Source organism: Oryctolagus cuniculus, chromosome 13, assembly GCF_964237555.1.
Source record: "Oryctolagus cuniculus chromosome 13, mOryCun1.1, whole genome shotgun sequence".
In the NCBI taxonomy this organism is placed as follows: domain Eukaryota; kingdom Metazoa; phylum Chordata; class Mammalia; order Lagomorpha; family Leporidae; genus Oryctolagus; species Oryctolagus cuniculus.
In genome coordinates this window covers 13180576-13193855 of record NC_091444.1, presented here as the reverse complement: position 1 = coordinate 13193855, position 13280 = coordinate 13180576, and the positions used below count along the sequence as shown (strand labels likewise).

Genomic DNA, 13280 nt, shown 5'->3' with positions numbered 1-13280 from the left:
AGGGGCCCAAGCCTTAGTCTACCTTCTGCTGCCTTCCCAGATTCATTAGCAGGGAGCTGATGGAGCAGTTGGGACTTGAACCATTGCTCTGATATGGAATGGCATGTTGTGATCAACAGTTTAACCTGCTGCTCCACAATGCTGGCCCCACATTTCTGGTTCTTAAGTGCATCATACAGCAGTGCTTATTGTGGCTCTAATTTTTTACCTTGATTTTCTTTATTTAAAAGACACAGTAACTTTTTGAGAAAAGCCACAGAATCTAAATTTGAAAAGGCAAAGGGAATTTTTGCATTAGGTAAAAGAACATTTCCACCTAGTATAATTTAACTCCGAAACATACTGTTTTATTTTATTTTTTATTTTATTTTCAAAGGGAGTTGCCTTCTTTTTTTTAACTTTTATTTAATAAATATAAATGTACATCTCCTCCCTCTCTTATTCCTACTCTTATATTTAACAGGGATCACTTTTCAGTTAAATTTAGACACCTAAGAATAATTGTGTGTTAATAAAGAGTTCATCCCCCGTTGCTCCTCTTCCAGTCCAATTCTCTGCTGTGGCCTGGGAGTGCAGTGGAGGATGGCCCAGGTCCTTGGGCTCTGCACCCACTTGGGAGACCAGGAGGAAGCACCCGGTTCCTGGCTTTGGATCAGCGCAGTGCGCCGGCTGCAACGCATTGGCCATAGTGGCCACTTGCGGGGTGAACCAACAGAAAAAGGAAGATCTTTCTGTCTCTCTCTCTCTCTCACTGTCTAACTCTGCCTGTCAAAAAAATAAACATAAAAAAATAGTTCAACCTATGATCTTAAGTAGAACAAAGAAATACTAAAAGGTATAAAGAAGTTCTTCCCAGACAGTCAGGATAAGGGCTAATCAAGTCACTGTTTATCTTGGTGTCCATTGCACATCAACAGGTTTCCTTTTAGATGCACAGTTAGTTGTCACAGATCAGGGAGAACATATGATATTTGTCCCTTTGGGACTGGCTTATTTCACTCAGCATGATGTTTTCCAGATGATTCTTCCATTTTGTTGCAAATGACTGGATCTCATTGTTGTTGTTGTTGTTTTTACTGCTGTATAGTATTCTGTAGAATTCATATCCCATAATATCTTTATCCAGTCTTCTGTGATGGGCATTTAGGTTGATTCCATGTCCTAGCTATTGTGAAGTGAGCTGCAATAACATTAAGGTGCAGATAGCTTTTATATTTGCCAATTTAATTTCCTTTGGGTAAATTCCAAGGAGTGGGATGGCTGGGTTGTATGGTAGGGCTATATTCAGGTTTCTGAGGAATCTCCAGACTGACTTCCACAGTGGCTTTACCAGTTTGCATTCCTACCAACAGTGGATTAATGTCCTTTTTTCCCCAAATCCTCACCAGCATCTGTTGTTGGTAGATTTCTGTATGTAAGCCATTCTAACAGGGTAAGGTGAAACCTCATTGTGGTTTTGATTTGCATTTCCCTGATTGATAGTGATCCTGAGCATTTTTCATGTCTGTTGGCCATTTGGATTTCCTCTTTTGAAAAATGTCTATTTAGGTTTTTTTTAAAGATTTATTTATTTATTTGAATGTCACAGTTACACAGAGAGAAGGAGAAGCAGAGAGAGAGAGAGGTCTTCCATCTGTTGGTTCACTCTCCAATTGGCTGCAACGGCTGGAGCTGTGCTGATCCAAAGCCAGGAGCCAGGAGCTTGTCTGGGCCTCCCACACGGGTGCAGGGACCCAAGAACTTGGGCCATCTTCTACTGCTTTCCCTGGCCAAAGGAGAGAGCTGGATTTGAAGAGGAGCAGCTGGGACTCGAACTGGCGCCCATATGTGATGTCAGCACTGCAGGTGGCAGCTTTACCTGCTACCCCACAGCACGGACCCCTAGACATGCTATATTCAAAACAACAACATAGAAAGACCCTGAAAGAGGTAAAGAAGTCCATTTGCCCAGGTTCTTTAGGACTCAAGAACAACACAAAATGTGCTGTTTGCTCTGTTTGGGAACTTGTGTACAATGGATGATATATCAGAGCGCCTATGTTCATGTTCTGACTCCAGTCCTCATTCCAACTTCCTGCTAAACCTCAGCCTAGAAGAGGCAGCTGATTTCTGAAATATTTGGGTCCCTGCCAACCTCATGGGAACCCTGGAATGAACTGAATTGCAGGCTCCTGGCTTCAGCCTGGCTCAGCCCTGTCTGGAGCTTTTGAGGAGTGAACCAGCAGATTGAAGCTTCCCTTGACTTTTTCTGCCTGTCTCAAATTAAAAACAAAAAATTATATCTCTCATATTAAGGACCAGGAAACTTTAAATATTAATGTACAACAGTGAGATGATACAGATATTGAAACTTGTAACATTTTTAAAAACCCAATATGATGCATAAATCTGAAAGAATTATAGGAAAATTTTAAAAATTCACAGAATGGGCTTCATAATAGATTGAAGATGACCAAAGGACAAATCTGTGAATTTGTAGATAAAACAACACAAATGACTCAGTTTCAAAACCAAATAAAACAAAGAACTGAACTTCATCAGTTTTAGAAGAATACAAAAAATTAGAAATGTAGAAAGACAAGAGAAAGTGTATTTGACTGAAAACAAATGCGAAAAATAATGGTAGTGTGGCTTCCTGGCTTCCTTAATTGGATACCAATTAAACTGGTACTTAATTCTTTGGTTTTGAACAATGTATCACAGTTATGTAAGATGTTAACATTATAGAAAGCTAAATGAAGTTTGTGTTCTTGACTTTTCTATAAATCTAAAATTATTCTGAAATTAGAAGTTAAAAAAAAGGTGAAAATTTGCCGCATTGAGGATAAAGCATCAAACCATATTCCAAAAACTGAATGAACTCAGACAATCCCAGTGACATTCATGCCATCATATGTCATATTGGAACTGCTTAGAAATAAATAAAAAGAAAACAAATCTTGGGGGAGCCAGTGTTGTGACATAGTAGGCTAAGCCCTGGCTTGCACGTGCATCCCATATGGGTGCTGGTTCATATCCCTACTGCTCCTCTTCTGATCCAGCTCTTTGCCATGGCCTGGGAAAGCAGAAGATGGCCCAAGTCCTTGGGTCCCTGCACCCTTGTGGGAGATCCAGAAGAAGTTCCTTGTTCCTGGCTTCAGAGAGGCCCAGCTCTGGTTGCTGTGGCCATTTGGGGTGTGAACTCGTCGATGGATGATCTTTCTGTTTCTGCCTCTCTGTCTGTAACTCTACCTCTCAAATAAATAAATAAATCTTTAAAAAAAAACACAAATCTTGGAACCTGCTACATAGAAACTATGTATTTCCTATTAAAGCAAACATCAAATGAAAGTGGGTTTCTTACCAGTCACCATGGAGGCCACAAAGAATTGGCACATTTTTCCAGTGTTGAAAGAACTGAACCAACAACCTCAAATTCTAAATCCAAGGACACCATCCTCTCAGATAAAGACATAAAGACATTCTCAGGCAAACGAAAACCAAGAGACTTTGTCTCCAGCAGACCTACCCTTAAAGAACTAAAGAAATTTTTCAAAGAGAAATGGGAATATAAGTGAAAGATCCCACGACTTCAGGAGGGAACAAAGAACAATACAGTGGACAAACAGAAGAGTAAACGTTGAATAGACATTATTCCTCATGAACTAGCACAATTATGTTTGCTGTTTGAAGCCAAATTAGATCATGTGATATCAATATATGTACTGAACACACTTAAGGCATTTATATCCCAAATATAAGGCATTTACATGCTCAATATATGTACCGAACATACTTAAGGCATTTATATCCCAAATATGGAAGGATAAATGGATCTAAATGGAAGTAGTTCCAGATTTCAATTTAATGGCACAATGTAAACATGAGTAGAGAATAAGTTATCTATAAACATGTAACAACAGTGGAGTTGAAAGCTATACTTGAAAACATCAAAGATAAATCAAAATAAAATTCTTTAAAAATGTCCCCCACATGAAGGTAAGAAAAGAGAAACAGAACCAAAAAATCAGAAAAGAAATATAAAGAAACAAAATGAGAGATAAGCCCTAACACATCAATAGTATTTTATATGTAAATGAACTAAATATGCCAGTTAAAGAAAAAATGTAAAGAAGGCCCAACTGCATGTTGTAAGCATCAAATCCTTTCAAATGAACGCGCAGGTAGATTCAAAGTGAAAGACTAGGAAAAATATTAGGCAGAGAATTATTTTTTAAAATGGAAATATCGCCATTGTTGGTTTCTCTTATTTCCTGAACTCTGAGTATCAGACTGCCCATGACTTCTTTTTATAAGTGTAGTACTTTCTTAGATAAGTTTAGTCAGTCTCCTTCTTCAGTTACAATCTATATACTGATTATGCCCAAATGTAAAACATATACTCTGATTACTCTTCAACTGTGTATACCAAATACCATGTTAGATATTTCCTAGGCCAGTCAAGTGGATATAATCTACATTTTGTGAATATACTCCTCAGAAAATAACCAATAATATAACATTTCAGATAAAGAATTCTCTCAGATTCCAATTGTCCTTTTAATTTGATTGAATCTTTCTTTAAAAAATGCCATATTTCTTGATCCCATTCATAAAATGTCTTGAATTCTTAGCATTGTCATTTTATTTATTGCACAAGAATTACTTCATTTTATATCAACATATTTGTCCCTACTATATTTTCAGATACCTGTGGGGAAACATGATATCCTACCTTTGCATTGAGGTGGTTCTGTCCAGGTTCCATTTAGACACATTACTTCTACTTCCCCAAATATGTCAAAAGGTTGTTTACATTCATAACGTACTTTCTCACCAGAAGGGTATCTGGCCATCTTACGTGATATTATAATAGCATTGTTCACGCTAGGTGGATTCACACAGGAAACATCTGAATAAACAGGAAAAAGAATCATTCTAGTGTTCCTGTTGAGTAGCCAGTCATTGCACAAGCAAATATGTTTTGAGGGATATTTAAAATCAGTAGATAATCTGTCAGGAAACATGAGCTTTTGTCAACAAATATAGACACATAATATTAAGGAAAATAACACATATTTTGTAAAATTTAAGTTTCATCTCCTTAAAAATCTTCCACCTCCTTCACTAGAATAGTGATAAACATTTCCTCCCTTGGGAGCCAGTGAAAATGAGTTTTCCTGTACATTTCCCTATTTTTGTAATAGGAAGAATGAAAGAGAAAGAAGAGTAAGGGAATGAGAAGGAGAGAGAGAGGGAGAAGAAGAGGGGAGAAAGAAAGAGATCTTCCATTCACTGGCTCACTCCCCAGATGGTCATAATTGCTGGGGCAGAGCCATGCCAAAGCCAAGAGCCTGGAACTCCATCTGGGTCTCACACAAGGGTCACAGGAGCCTGTGTACTTGGGCCATCTTCCACTGCTTTCTCAGGCACATTAGCAGGAAGCTGGATTGGAAGTGTGGGCAGCTGTTAATCAAACCAGCACTCAAATTAGGATGTCAACATTGCAACAACTGCTTAACCTAGGGCCCCACAACATGGGCTCCCTTTCCAGTATATTTCTACTTGAGTTTACCAAAATACATATTACAAGTTCTGGAAATTCAATATGAATTTAGAAAATGCAAAAAGTTAGAATAGGTACCAAAACAGAGAGAGATTTTTACACAGTAAGGTGAGGTGACTATAGTTCCAAATAATCTATTAGATATCTTATGAGCAAATAAAAGAAGAGAGCTCCAAGGATCCTAACATAAAGGAATGTCAACAAAAGGGAAATGTTGATTGCCCTGAATCATCAGCACCCATTGTATACAAATATTGAAATGTCAAACTGTAGTCCACAGATCTGTATGTTATCTTTAATAAAAAAAATTTTAAGATAGTTAAACACAGTGTAAGTCTTGTGAGCTACAAATCACCATAGAATATTTGAAATAATTCTTCATTCCCCTAAGGGCAGGCACTGTGACATAATGAATAAAGCCATGACCTGCAATGCCTGCCCTAATGGGCAATGGTTTGGGTCCTGACTGGTCTACTTCTGATCCAGTTCCCTGCTAATATGCCTAGGAAAAACAGTAGAAGATGGCCAAGTGCTTGTGCCCCTGCCACTAATGTGGGAGACCCAGGTGGAGTCCTTGGCTTTGGCCTGGCTCAGCCCGGGCTGTTGCAGGCATCTGGGGAATGAACCAACAAGGGAAGATCTCTCTCTCTCTCTCTCTCTCTCTCTCTCTCTCTCTGTTATTTTGACCTACAAATAAATGAATAAATAAATATTTTTTAAAAAATTCTTTATTCTCTTTACATATTATGATATATCCATGCAAGTATACACTATATTGCATTTAAAACAATGAAATTGCTCTGAAATGAGGCAGTTTCTAGATTTACCAGAACATCCAAGGATCAAAGTGCAGAACAATGTATATCACTGTATTTTTGTTTTCATTCAAACACAAAATATGCATAAATCTATAAATGTCATAATTTTAATAAAACGTGAATATGTTGATGTTTTAACTCAGCAATGTTTACTTTGGAACAAAAGTCTTGCTGAAAGTGATGGTCTATTTGTAAGATTATCCTCTGTATATGTCCTGTGTATATATTGCTTGAATATCTAATTTTGCAAACGTATTATTTATTTTGTTTATTTTATTTTTAAATGTCAATTGGTATTATCTAGACAGTGAAAGTTTGGGACCAACTGTTTTACCACTACATTTGTCTGTGTTTAAAATTATGTAAAAATGAGGTTTTACTGTAAAAAAAGGAAAAAAAGAAATTACGTGGCATCAGATTTTATTTTGCCATTATTCTGCTTATTACTTATAATTTAATTTTTTAAGTTAAACACTTTTTTTTTAAGATTTATTTACTTATGTGAGAGGTAGAGTTACAGAGAGAGGGAGAGACAGAGAAAGGTCTTCCACCTGCTGGTTCACTCTGCAAATGGACACAATGGCCAGAGCTGGGCCGATCCAAAGCCAGGAGCAGGAGCTTCTTCCTGGCCTCCCCTGAGGGGTTCAAGCACTCGGGCATCTTCTGCTTTCCCAGGCCACAGCAGAGAGCTCTCCACGCAGCACTGACGCTCTGGGGTTGCCAACCGGAACTGCCGGTGGACGGATTAGCGGCCCTGAGGTTAGAGCAAAGCAGGAAAACTGGCCCCAGACACCTGCGCGAGTCCTTTTGTCATACGCCGTCCTGTCAGACTCGGGCTCAGGAGGAAACCGCCACCTGCAAGCCAGGAAGGCGCGCACCCAGCCGCAGTCACCTCACCGAGACGCCGCCAGCAGCGAGCGTGACCAGTTACTGCGCCTGCGCAGTTCAGGCGCTGAGGGGGGCGGGGCCTCTTTTTTTTTTTTTCCTAAAATATATTAGATTTAGTTTTTATTGTAGAGCACACGCATCAGGGCAAAGTGCTGCACACACAACTACAAATCACTTTTTGGGAAAAAAGCTGTAAAAAAAATAAAACTGCAACTGCTTTAGTTATGCAGTCCTGACTTGAGGAATCCACGCTGGCAAAGGAGCTCTGGCCCCTGAGAGGGGCTTCTTGACGCTGGCTGCCCCGGACCTCTGCAGCCTGAGACCTCGGACCCAGGCCTCTGTGCAGAGCCCCCTTCCCCGAGGGACGGAGTCTCCTGGCAGGACGGCCTCTGCTGCAGCTGGCCTGGGTCCGGCACGGCTGGCAGGAAGACTTCCCTGATGAATTCAGGTCAGCACAGCCTTGCAGCCTTCCAGGGGCTGGGTGGGGAGAAACTGCCAAGGATTTACCCTTTTTCCTTCTATTACTAATTTTTTAAAGCCTCTCCCCCAGCTCCCATGCCCCTGAGGCAGAGGAGGCACCAACCCAGTCTGCAGGCAGAGGGCCGGGCACCTTCCTAGAGGCAAGGACAGGGGGCAAGGCCCAGGCTGGCCAATGTAGGAGAAAGAAAAGGGAAAGGAAAAAGCCAGGAGATCATTGGAAAAAATAACTCGAAGCAGAAGAAAACAAAAACCCTACCACACCACAACAACTTCCCACATCCCAAATGCTCGACTTGGAAGGACACCAGTCCGTCTAGCTAGAAACAGTTCCTAAAACTGACCCGATTTTCTATCAGTCTAGAATTAAGAACACAGTTTGAGAATATCTTAATTTTTTTTTTTTTTTTGACAGGCAGAGTTAGACAATGAGAGAGAGAGAGAGAAAGGTCTTCCTTTTTCCATTGGTTCACTTCCAAATGGCCACTATGGCCTGCATGTTGCAGCCAGCGCGCTGCGCTGCGCTGATCTGAAGCCAGGAGCCAGGTGCTTCTCCTGGTCTCCCATGCGGGTGCAGGGGCCCAAGCACCTGGGCCATCCTCCACTGCACTCCCTGGCCACAGCAGAGAGCTGGCCTGGAAGAGGAGCAACCGGGACAGAATCTGGCGCCCCAACCAGGACTAGAATCTAGTGTGCCGGCGCCGCAGGCAGAGGATTAGCCTAGTAAGCCCCCGCGGCACCGGCCCAAAAATATCTTAAAGATCAGAAAAGTTACCAACTAAAGATTGTGAAAATGACAAAAATATCTATTATTATAAAGTCCACTCTATTTATCTGCAAACGTTTAAGAATACTATCAGTTTCAAGGTATCAATCACCAGAGACCTTCAGGGCCATGTGGAGCCATAGAAGGATGTGGCAACTATTCCATCCTGAGGTTTGCAGAGAATTCCCCGGAGGATGAGATAAACAAGTTTCAGGAACCCATCCCTAGATTTCCTGATTGTGTAGGTCAAAGATGAGTTCATGAATCTTGATTTATATTTCTAGCAATTTGCTAGGACATGCTGGTGGTGCAGGAAGCACACTAGGAGAACCACTGGGCTATGAGATTAATCACTTGGTATTTAATTTCATCATTTTATTTTTTTGGCATAAACCTATGTGGTCCTGGCTTAAAAACTTAATGTATACCCATTTTTAATGATACTGGATGCAGTTTTATTTTTATTGCTTGAGATACTTTCATAATTACATTATAAAAGCTTATCAAAGTACCTTTGCACGTTGGCTTTCCTATCCATCTGCTGTTAATACATGTTATAACACCAGGCCCATCCAATCTGTAATTTTCTGGACATTTATAACTCACTTGTTCTCCTGATCTATATGACTTCTTTTTCTTGCCTATGGGTATGGCACCGTCAAAGCTGGGTAAATTTACACAATCTGTTTCTGAAAGGAAAAGAATATTTATATGTTCAGAAAATCACAATATACAATAATTATATTCTAAAATATTTGTTAGATACACCTAGAGCCAGCAAATATTGCACAGTCATTTTTGATGATGTGAAATGTGATGTTAGCAGTTTTGACTTAGTTGCATTGAACTGTTCTATTGTTATTAAAAATATAAAAGAAGCCGGCGCCGTGGCTCAATAGGCTAATCCTCCACCTTGCGGCGCCGGCACACCGGGTTCTAGTCCCGGTTGGGGCGCCGGATTCTGTCCCGGTTGCCCCTCTTCCAGGCCAGCTCTCTGCTATGGCCAGGGAGTGCAGTGGAGGATGGCCCAGGTGCTTGGGCCCTGCACCCCATGGGAGACCAGGAAAAGCACCTGGCTCCTGGCTCCTGCCAGGATCAGCGCGGTGCGCCGGCTGCAGCGGCGGCCATTGGAGGGTGAACCAGCGGCAAAGGAAGACCTTTCTCTCTCTGTCTCTCTCTCTCACTGTCCACTCTGCCTGTCAAAAAAAAAAAAAAAAAAAAAAAATATAAAAGGGGATCATACTGGATGTCTGATGAGACAGTGGCAGTTGTACTTGAGAGACTATTTTTGTATTCATTTTACTTTACTTTTTGTTGGCACCCATGTTATGTATTTCTGTTTTTAATTTCTACAAAATGTAATTACTTACATTAATTATTTTAAACAACTTTGGAAATGTACATTTGTAGGGAAGTAGCTTATAAATTCACAGCAGAATGTATAATGATGAGCTTTATGAGTTGGGGTGAGCGACACTCCAAGAACAGAGATGAGAAGTCAGAGAATGTGTGTTACATGAAGCTGAAAGTTCACACAAAATGATGCAAAACTGAAGTTATTAGGCTCATAACATCAAACTCTTTTTTTTAATCTTACTAGGGCTGTGATTCTTAGAATCTGAAACCTTCAATAGACTCCTTATGATATTCTAGAATTACAGCTTTCTTGTTTATCTAATTTATACTTTGAAAGAAGGGCAATTTTAATACATAGAATACATTAAATATACTATACTTATGCATTCTGGTGGTGGTGACCATTTTCCTCCTAAACATGTTGCAAATGCAGGTCCATCGATTCCAAAACCTTTGGAGCACCTGTATATAACTTCTTCTCCATACTGGTAACTGTTCGACATGTCAGAGGCAACACCATTAGAAATCTCAGGTGGAGAGCCACAAGGAAGTCCTGAAACCAAAAGTTTCACTGACTCAGGAATTGAATTGCAGGCGCTGGATTTAATATTCAGTAGTTTTACTTGAAAAGGTATGATAGCATAGCAGTTACAGTGATATCACCGAGAAAGCATGCTAATACTTCCTAAAGCTGCCATTCTAGTATGTGACTGCCTGTCAAAACGTTAGAGCTTGAGAAAGCATGTAAAATTAAAATTATCAACACACTTAGGAATTAACAAGTATTGCTGTTAACGGAAAAACACATAGAGGATTATAAAGCTATCAAAATCACTGTACACTGCAAGATATCAGAAGGGACATTGTAGGAAGACCATAACATACACTTATTAAATCTAGAGGCAAAGCAAACACTACAACTTGCATGAATAGGAGGCTTATTTTCACAACATACTTTTTTTTAAAAAACAATGAAACAGAATAATAGGTGATTTTTTAATGAATCGATAATATTAAATTAGGATAAGATTATGCAGAAAGCATTTCAGTGGTAAAATATATGAATGACACCATATGTGTAGTGGTTAAATTATTCTAGATCATGACTTTGATAATAGATATGCTTATTGAATTAAACTATAAAAAGAACTTGAAGCTTCACATGGTCCATTCTCACCTACACAGAGAGGTGGAGAACTCCATTTTCCCATGTGGCACGTTATTCCATCTCCTCCCGATATGCTGAAACCATCTTCACAAACATAGCTTAATTTAGTGCCATGTGGGTAAACTCTGCCTTCCCCTTCTTCTGGAAATATAGATGATCTAATTCTTCCATGGTCTACGTCAGGCGGTTTAGAACATGGACTTTTTTCTATATGAAGAAGAGAAATCAAGGATAAAACCCAAATAAGATGTTTAAAATGAAAAACAAAATCAACTAATACTTGGGAGTTTAAAATAAGTGTAATTTGAACAAATAGTCAAAAATTTAAACATTGAAACTTTCAAGGATATATGTGTCATTTTTCTAGTATCAACTTTTTGGTCAATATCCTCCTTCATCTGTGTCCTATTGTGAGGAGTAAAATATGGGTAAACAGATACTTTACACAATATTTACACAATATCCCAAGGATCTAATCTCAGTTTTGCTCACAGGAGTGAAACAATGGTAATTATTTCATATTCTTTGTAATCTTGATGTAAGGTTTCAGGATAAAGTATATGTTTTCATTCTTTCATTACACAAAGCACTGGGGAGACTTAACAGCATTGGAAGGAATTAACAAAAGAAGTTATAGAGTACTGACCAGCACAGCGTGGTATTGATTGCCACCTTCCATCTTTGCACACAATTTCCTCTGCTCCTTGAATTAGATAATTTTCTTGACAAAGAATAGACATTTTTTCTCCATCCTGATAATTCACTGTGGTTGTCACATTTTGAGAATAGGGAATCTGAGGTGGTGGTGGGCATAGCTGTATTTTTACTTCTAAAAAATATTAAAATTAGATTTCTTGAGTAAAATCATTTTAAAGTATTAAAAAGATAATTGTCAATAAATATAAATATCCATAACTATGATAATATACTATCATAAATTCTCAATATTCTACATATGTATGCTATACTTTTCAGCTTTATGGCAGCTTATCAGCTTAAAAATGACTTTTAATAACAAATAACTACATTTTTATAGAGCCCAAAGATACTATTCTCACAAGTGAGAAAGCAATAAAATAAATTTTGTAAAAAAAGCTTACCTGTGCAAGTTAGTTTGGGATCCCATCTCCCATTTATGCAGATTGAGTGTTTATTTCCTGATTTTCCCCAACATCTGTAACTTACGTTGGAGTTATGATTATATTCATTCTTACTTGATAGGTTTGTCTCACTTGCAATTGAATCTGGTACTACACACTTCTCAAGTTGATCTGTCGCTATAAAGTGAAATATTTCCATGCAAAGACTAATTAAGAATCAAATAATGACATAAAATAGCCATTTAGTCAGTGTATAACAACATTATGATTTATTTCCTGAGATTCCATCAGCTGAATTAGTCCTGGACAGATTGCATAATGCAAGCTGTTATGTGTGATCATAAGTTCCATTTTGAGGACTGGAGTCCTGAGCAAGACAAACGAGTTGTTTGAGAGGTGGAGAGAAACCTAAGGCCAGAGGAGAGGTGGTGGTGGTGCTGGTTATGGTCTGTGCATGACTGGTTTCTGCAAGATTTTCTTTGTTGGGAAAAATTAAAAACCTAAACTAGGAGCTAGCATTGTGGCACAGCAGGCTGATCCATTATCTTGCTGATTGGAGTCCCAGCTGCTCCACTTCCATCCAGCGTCCTGCTAATGCACCCAGGAGAGCAGTGGAAGATGGCCAAGTGCTTGGGCCTCTGCCAGCTGTGTGAGACCTTGATAGAGTTCCTGGCTCCTGGATTTGGCCTGGCCCAGCCCTGGCTGCTTGGGAAGTGAATAGCTGGATAGAAGATATCTCTGTATATTTCCTTCCCTCTTTCTTTTGTTCTCTCTCTCTCTTTCTCTCTCTGCCAGCCTTAAAAAACAAAAACAAAAACAAAACACTACGCTAGTAGAAAGTACAGAATAAATGAATAAATACTGGGAGGGAAAAATTCAAGTAGGTCTATGAAGGACAAAAATAACTTATATTGAGCTGAATATGGGTAGGAGATTAACATTAAGAAGGAAAACTCTGAAACTGGAAGAAATAATAATTCAAAAAGAAGTTTTGATGTAAGTTAGAATGAAGAATTGAGAATTTCATATCTGATAGTAGCTTGAGTGTTCACTCCATGTGTAGTAAGGTAAATCATTTTGGAGAGAGAAGAAGACAAGACAAGGTTAGAAACTGAAGGACTGGCAGTATTTTTGACAAAAAGTTAACAATTAATCCAACAAC

The 13280-nt window shown here is 39.1% G+C and overlaps 1 protein-coding gene across 1 annotated transcript in view; it reads right to left on the bottom strand.

Moving 5' to 3' along the window:
- CFH (complement factor H) overlaps positions 1-13280 on the bottom strand; it is a 60629-nt gene that overhangs the window by 3300 nt on the left and 44049 nt on the right. The window contains exons 15-20 of the mRNA XM_008268715.4: positions 12119-12295; positions 11665-11847; positions 11028-11225; positions 10230-10403; positions 9007-9183; positions 4715-4891 (exon numbers count right to left, since the gene is read on the bottom strand). Of these exons, the coding sequence (XP_008266937.2) occupies positions 4715-4891; positions 9007-9183; positions 10230-10403; positions 11028-11225; positions 11665-11847; positions 12119-12295 (1086 nt within the window). The remainder of the gene's footprint in view (positions 1-4714; positions 4892-9006; positions 9184-10229; positions 10404-11027; positions 11226-11664; positions 11848-12118; positions 12296-13280) is intronic.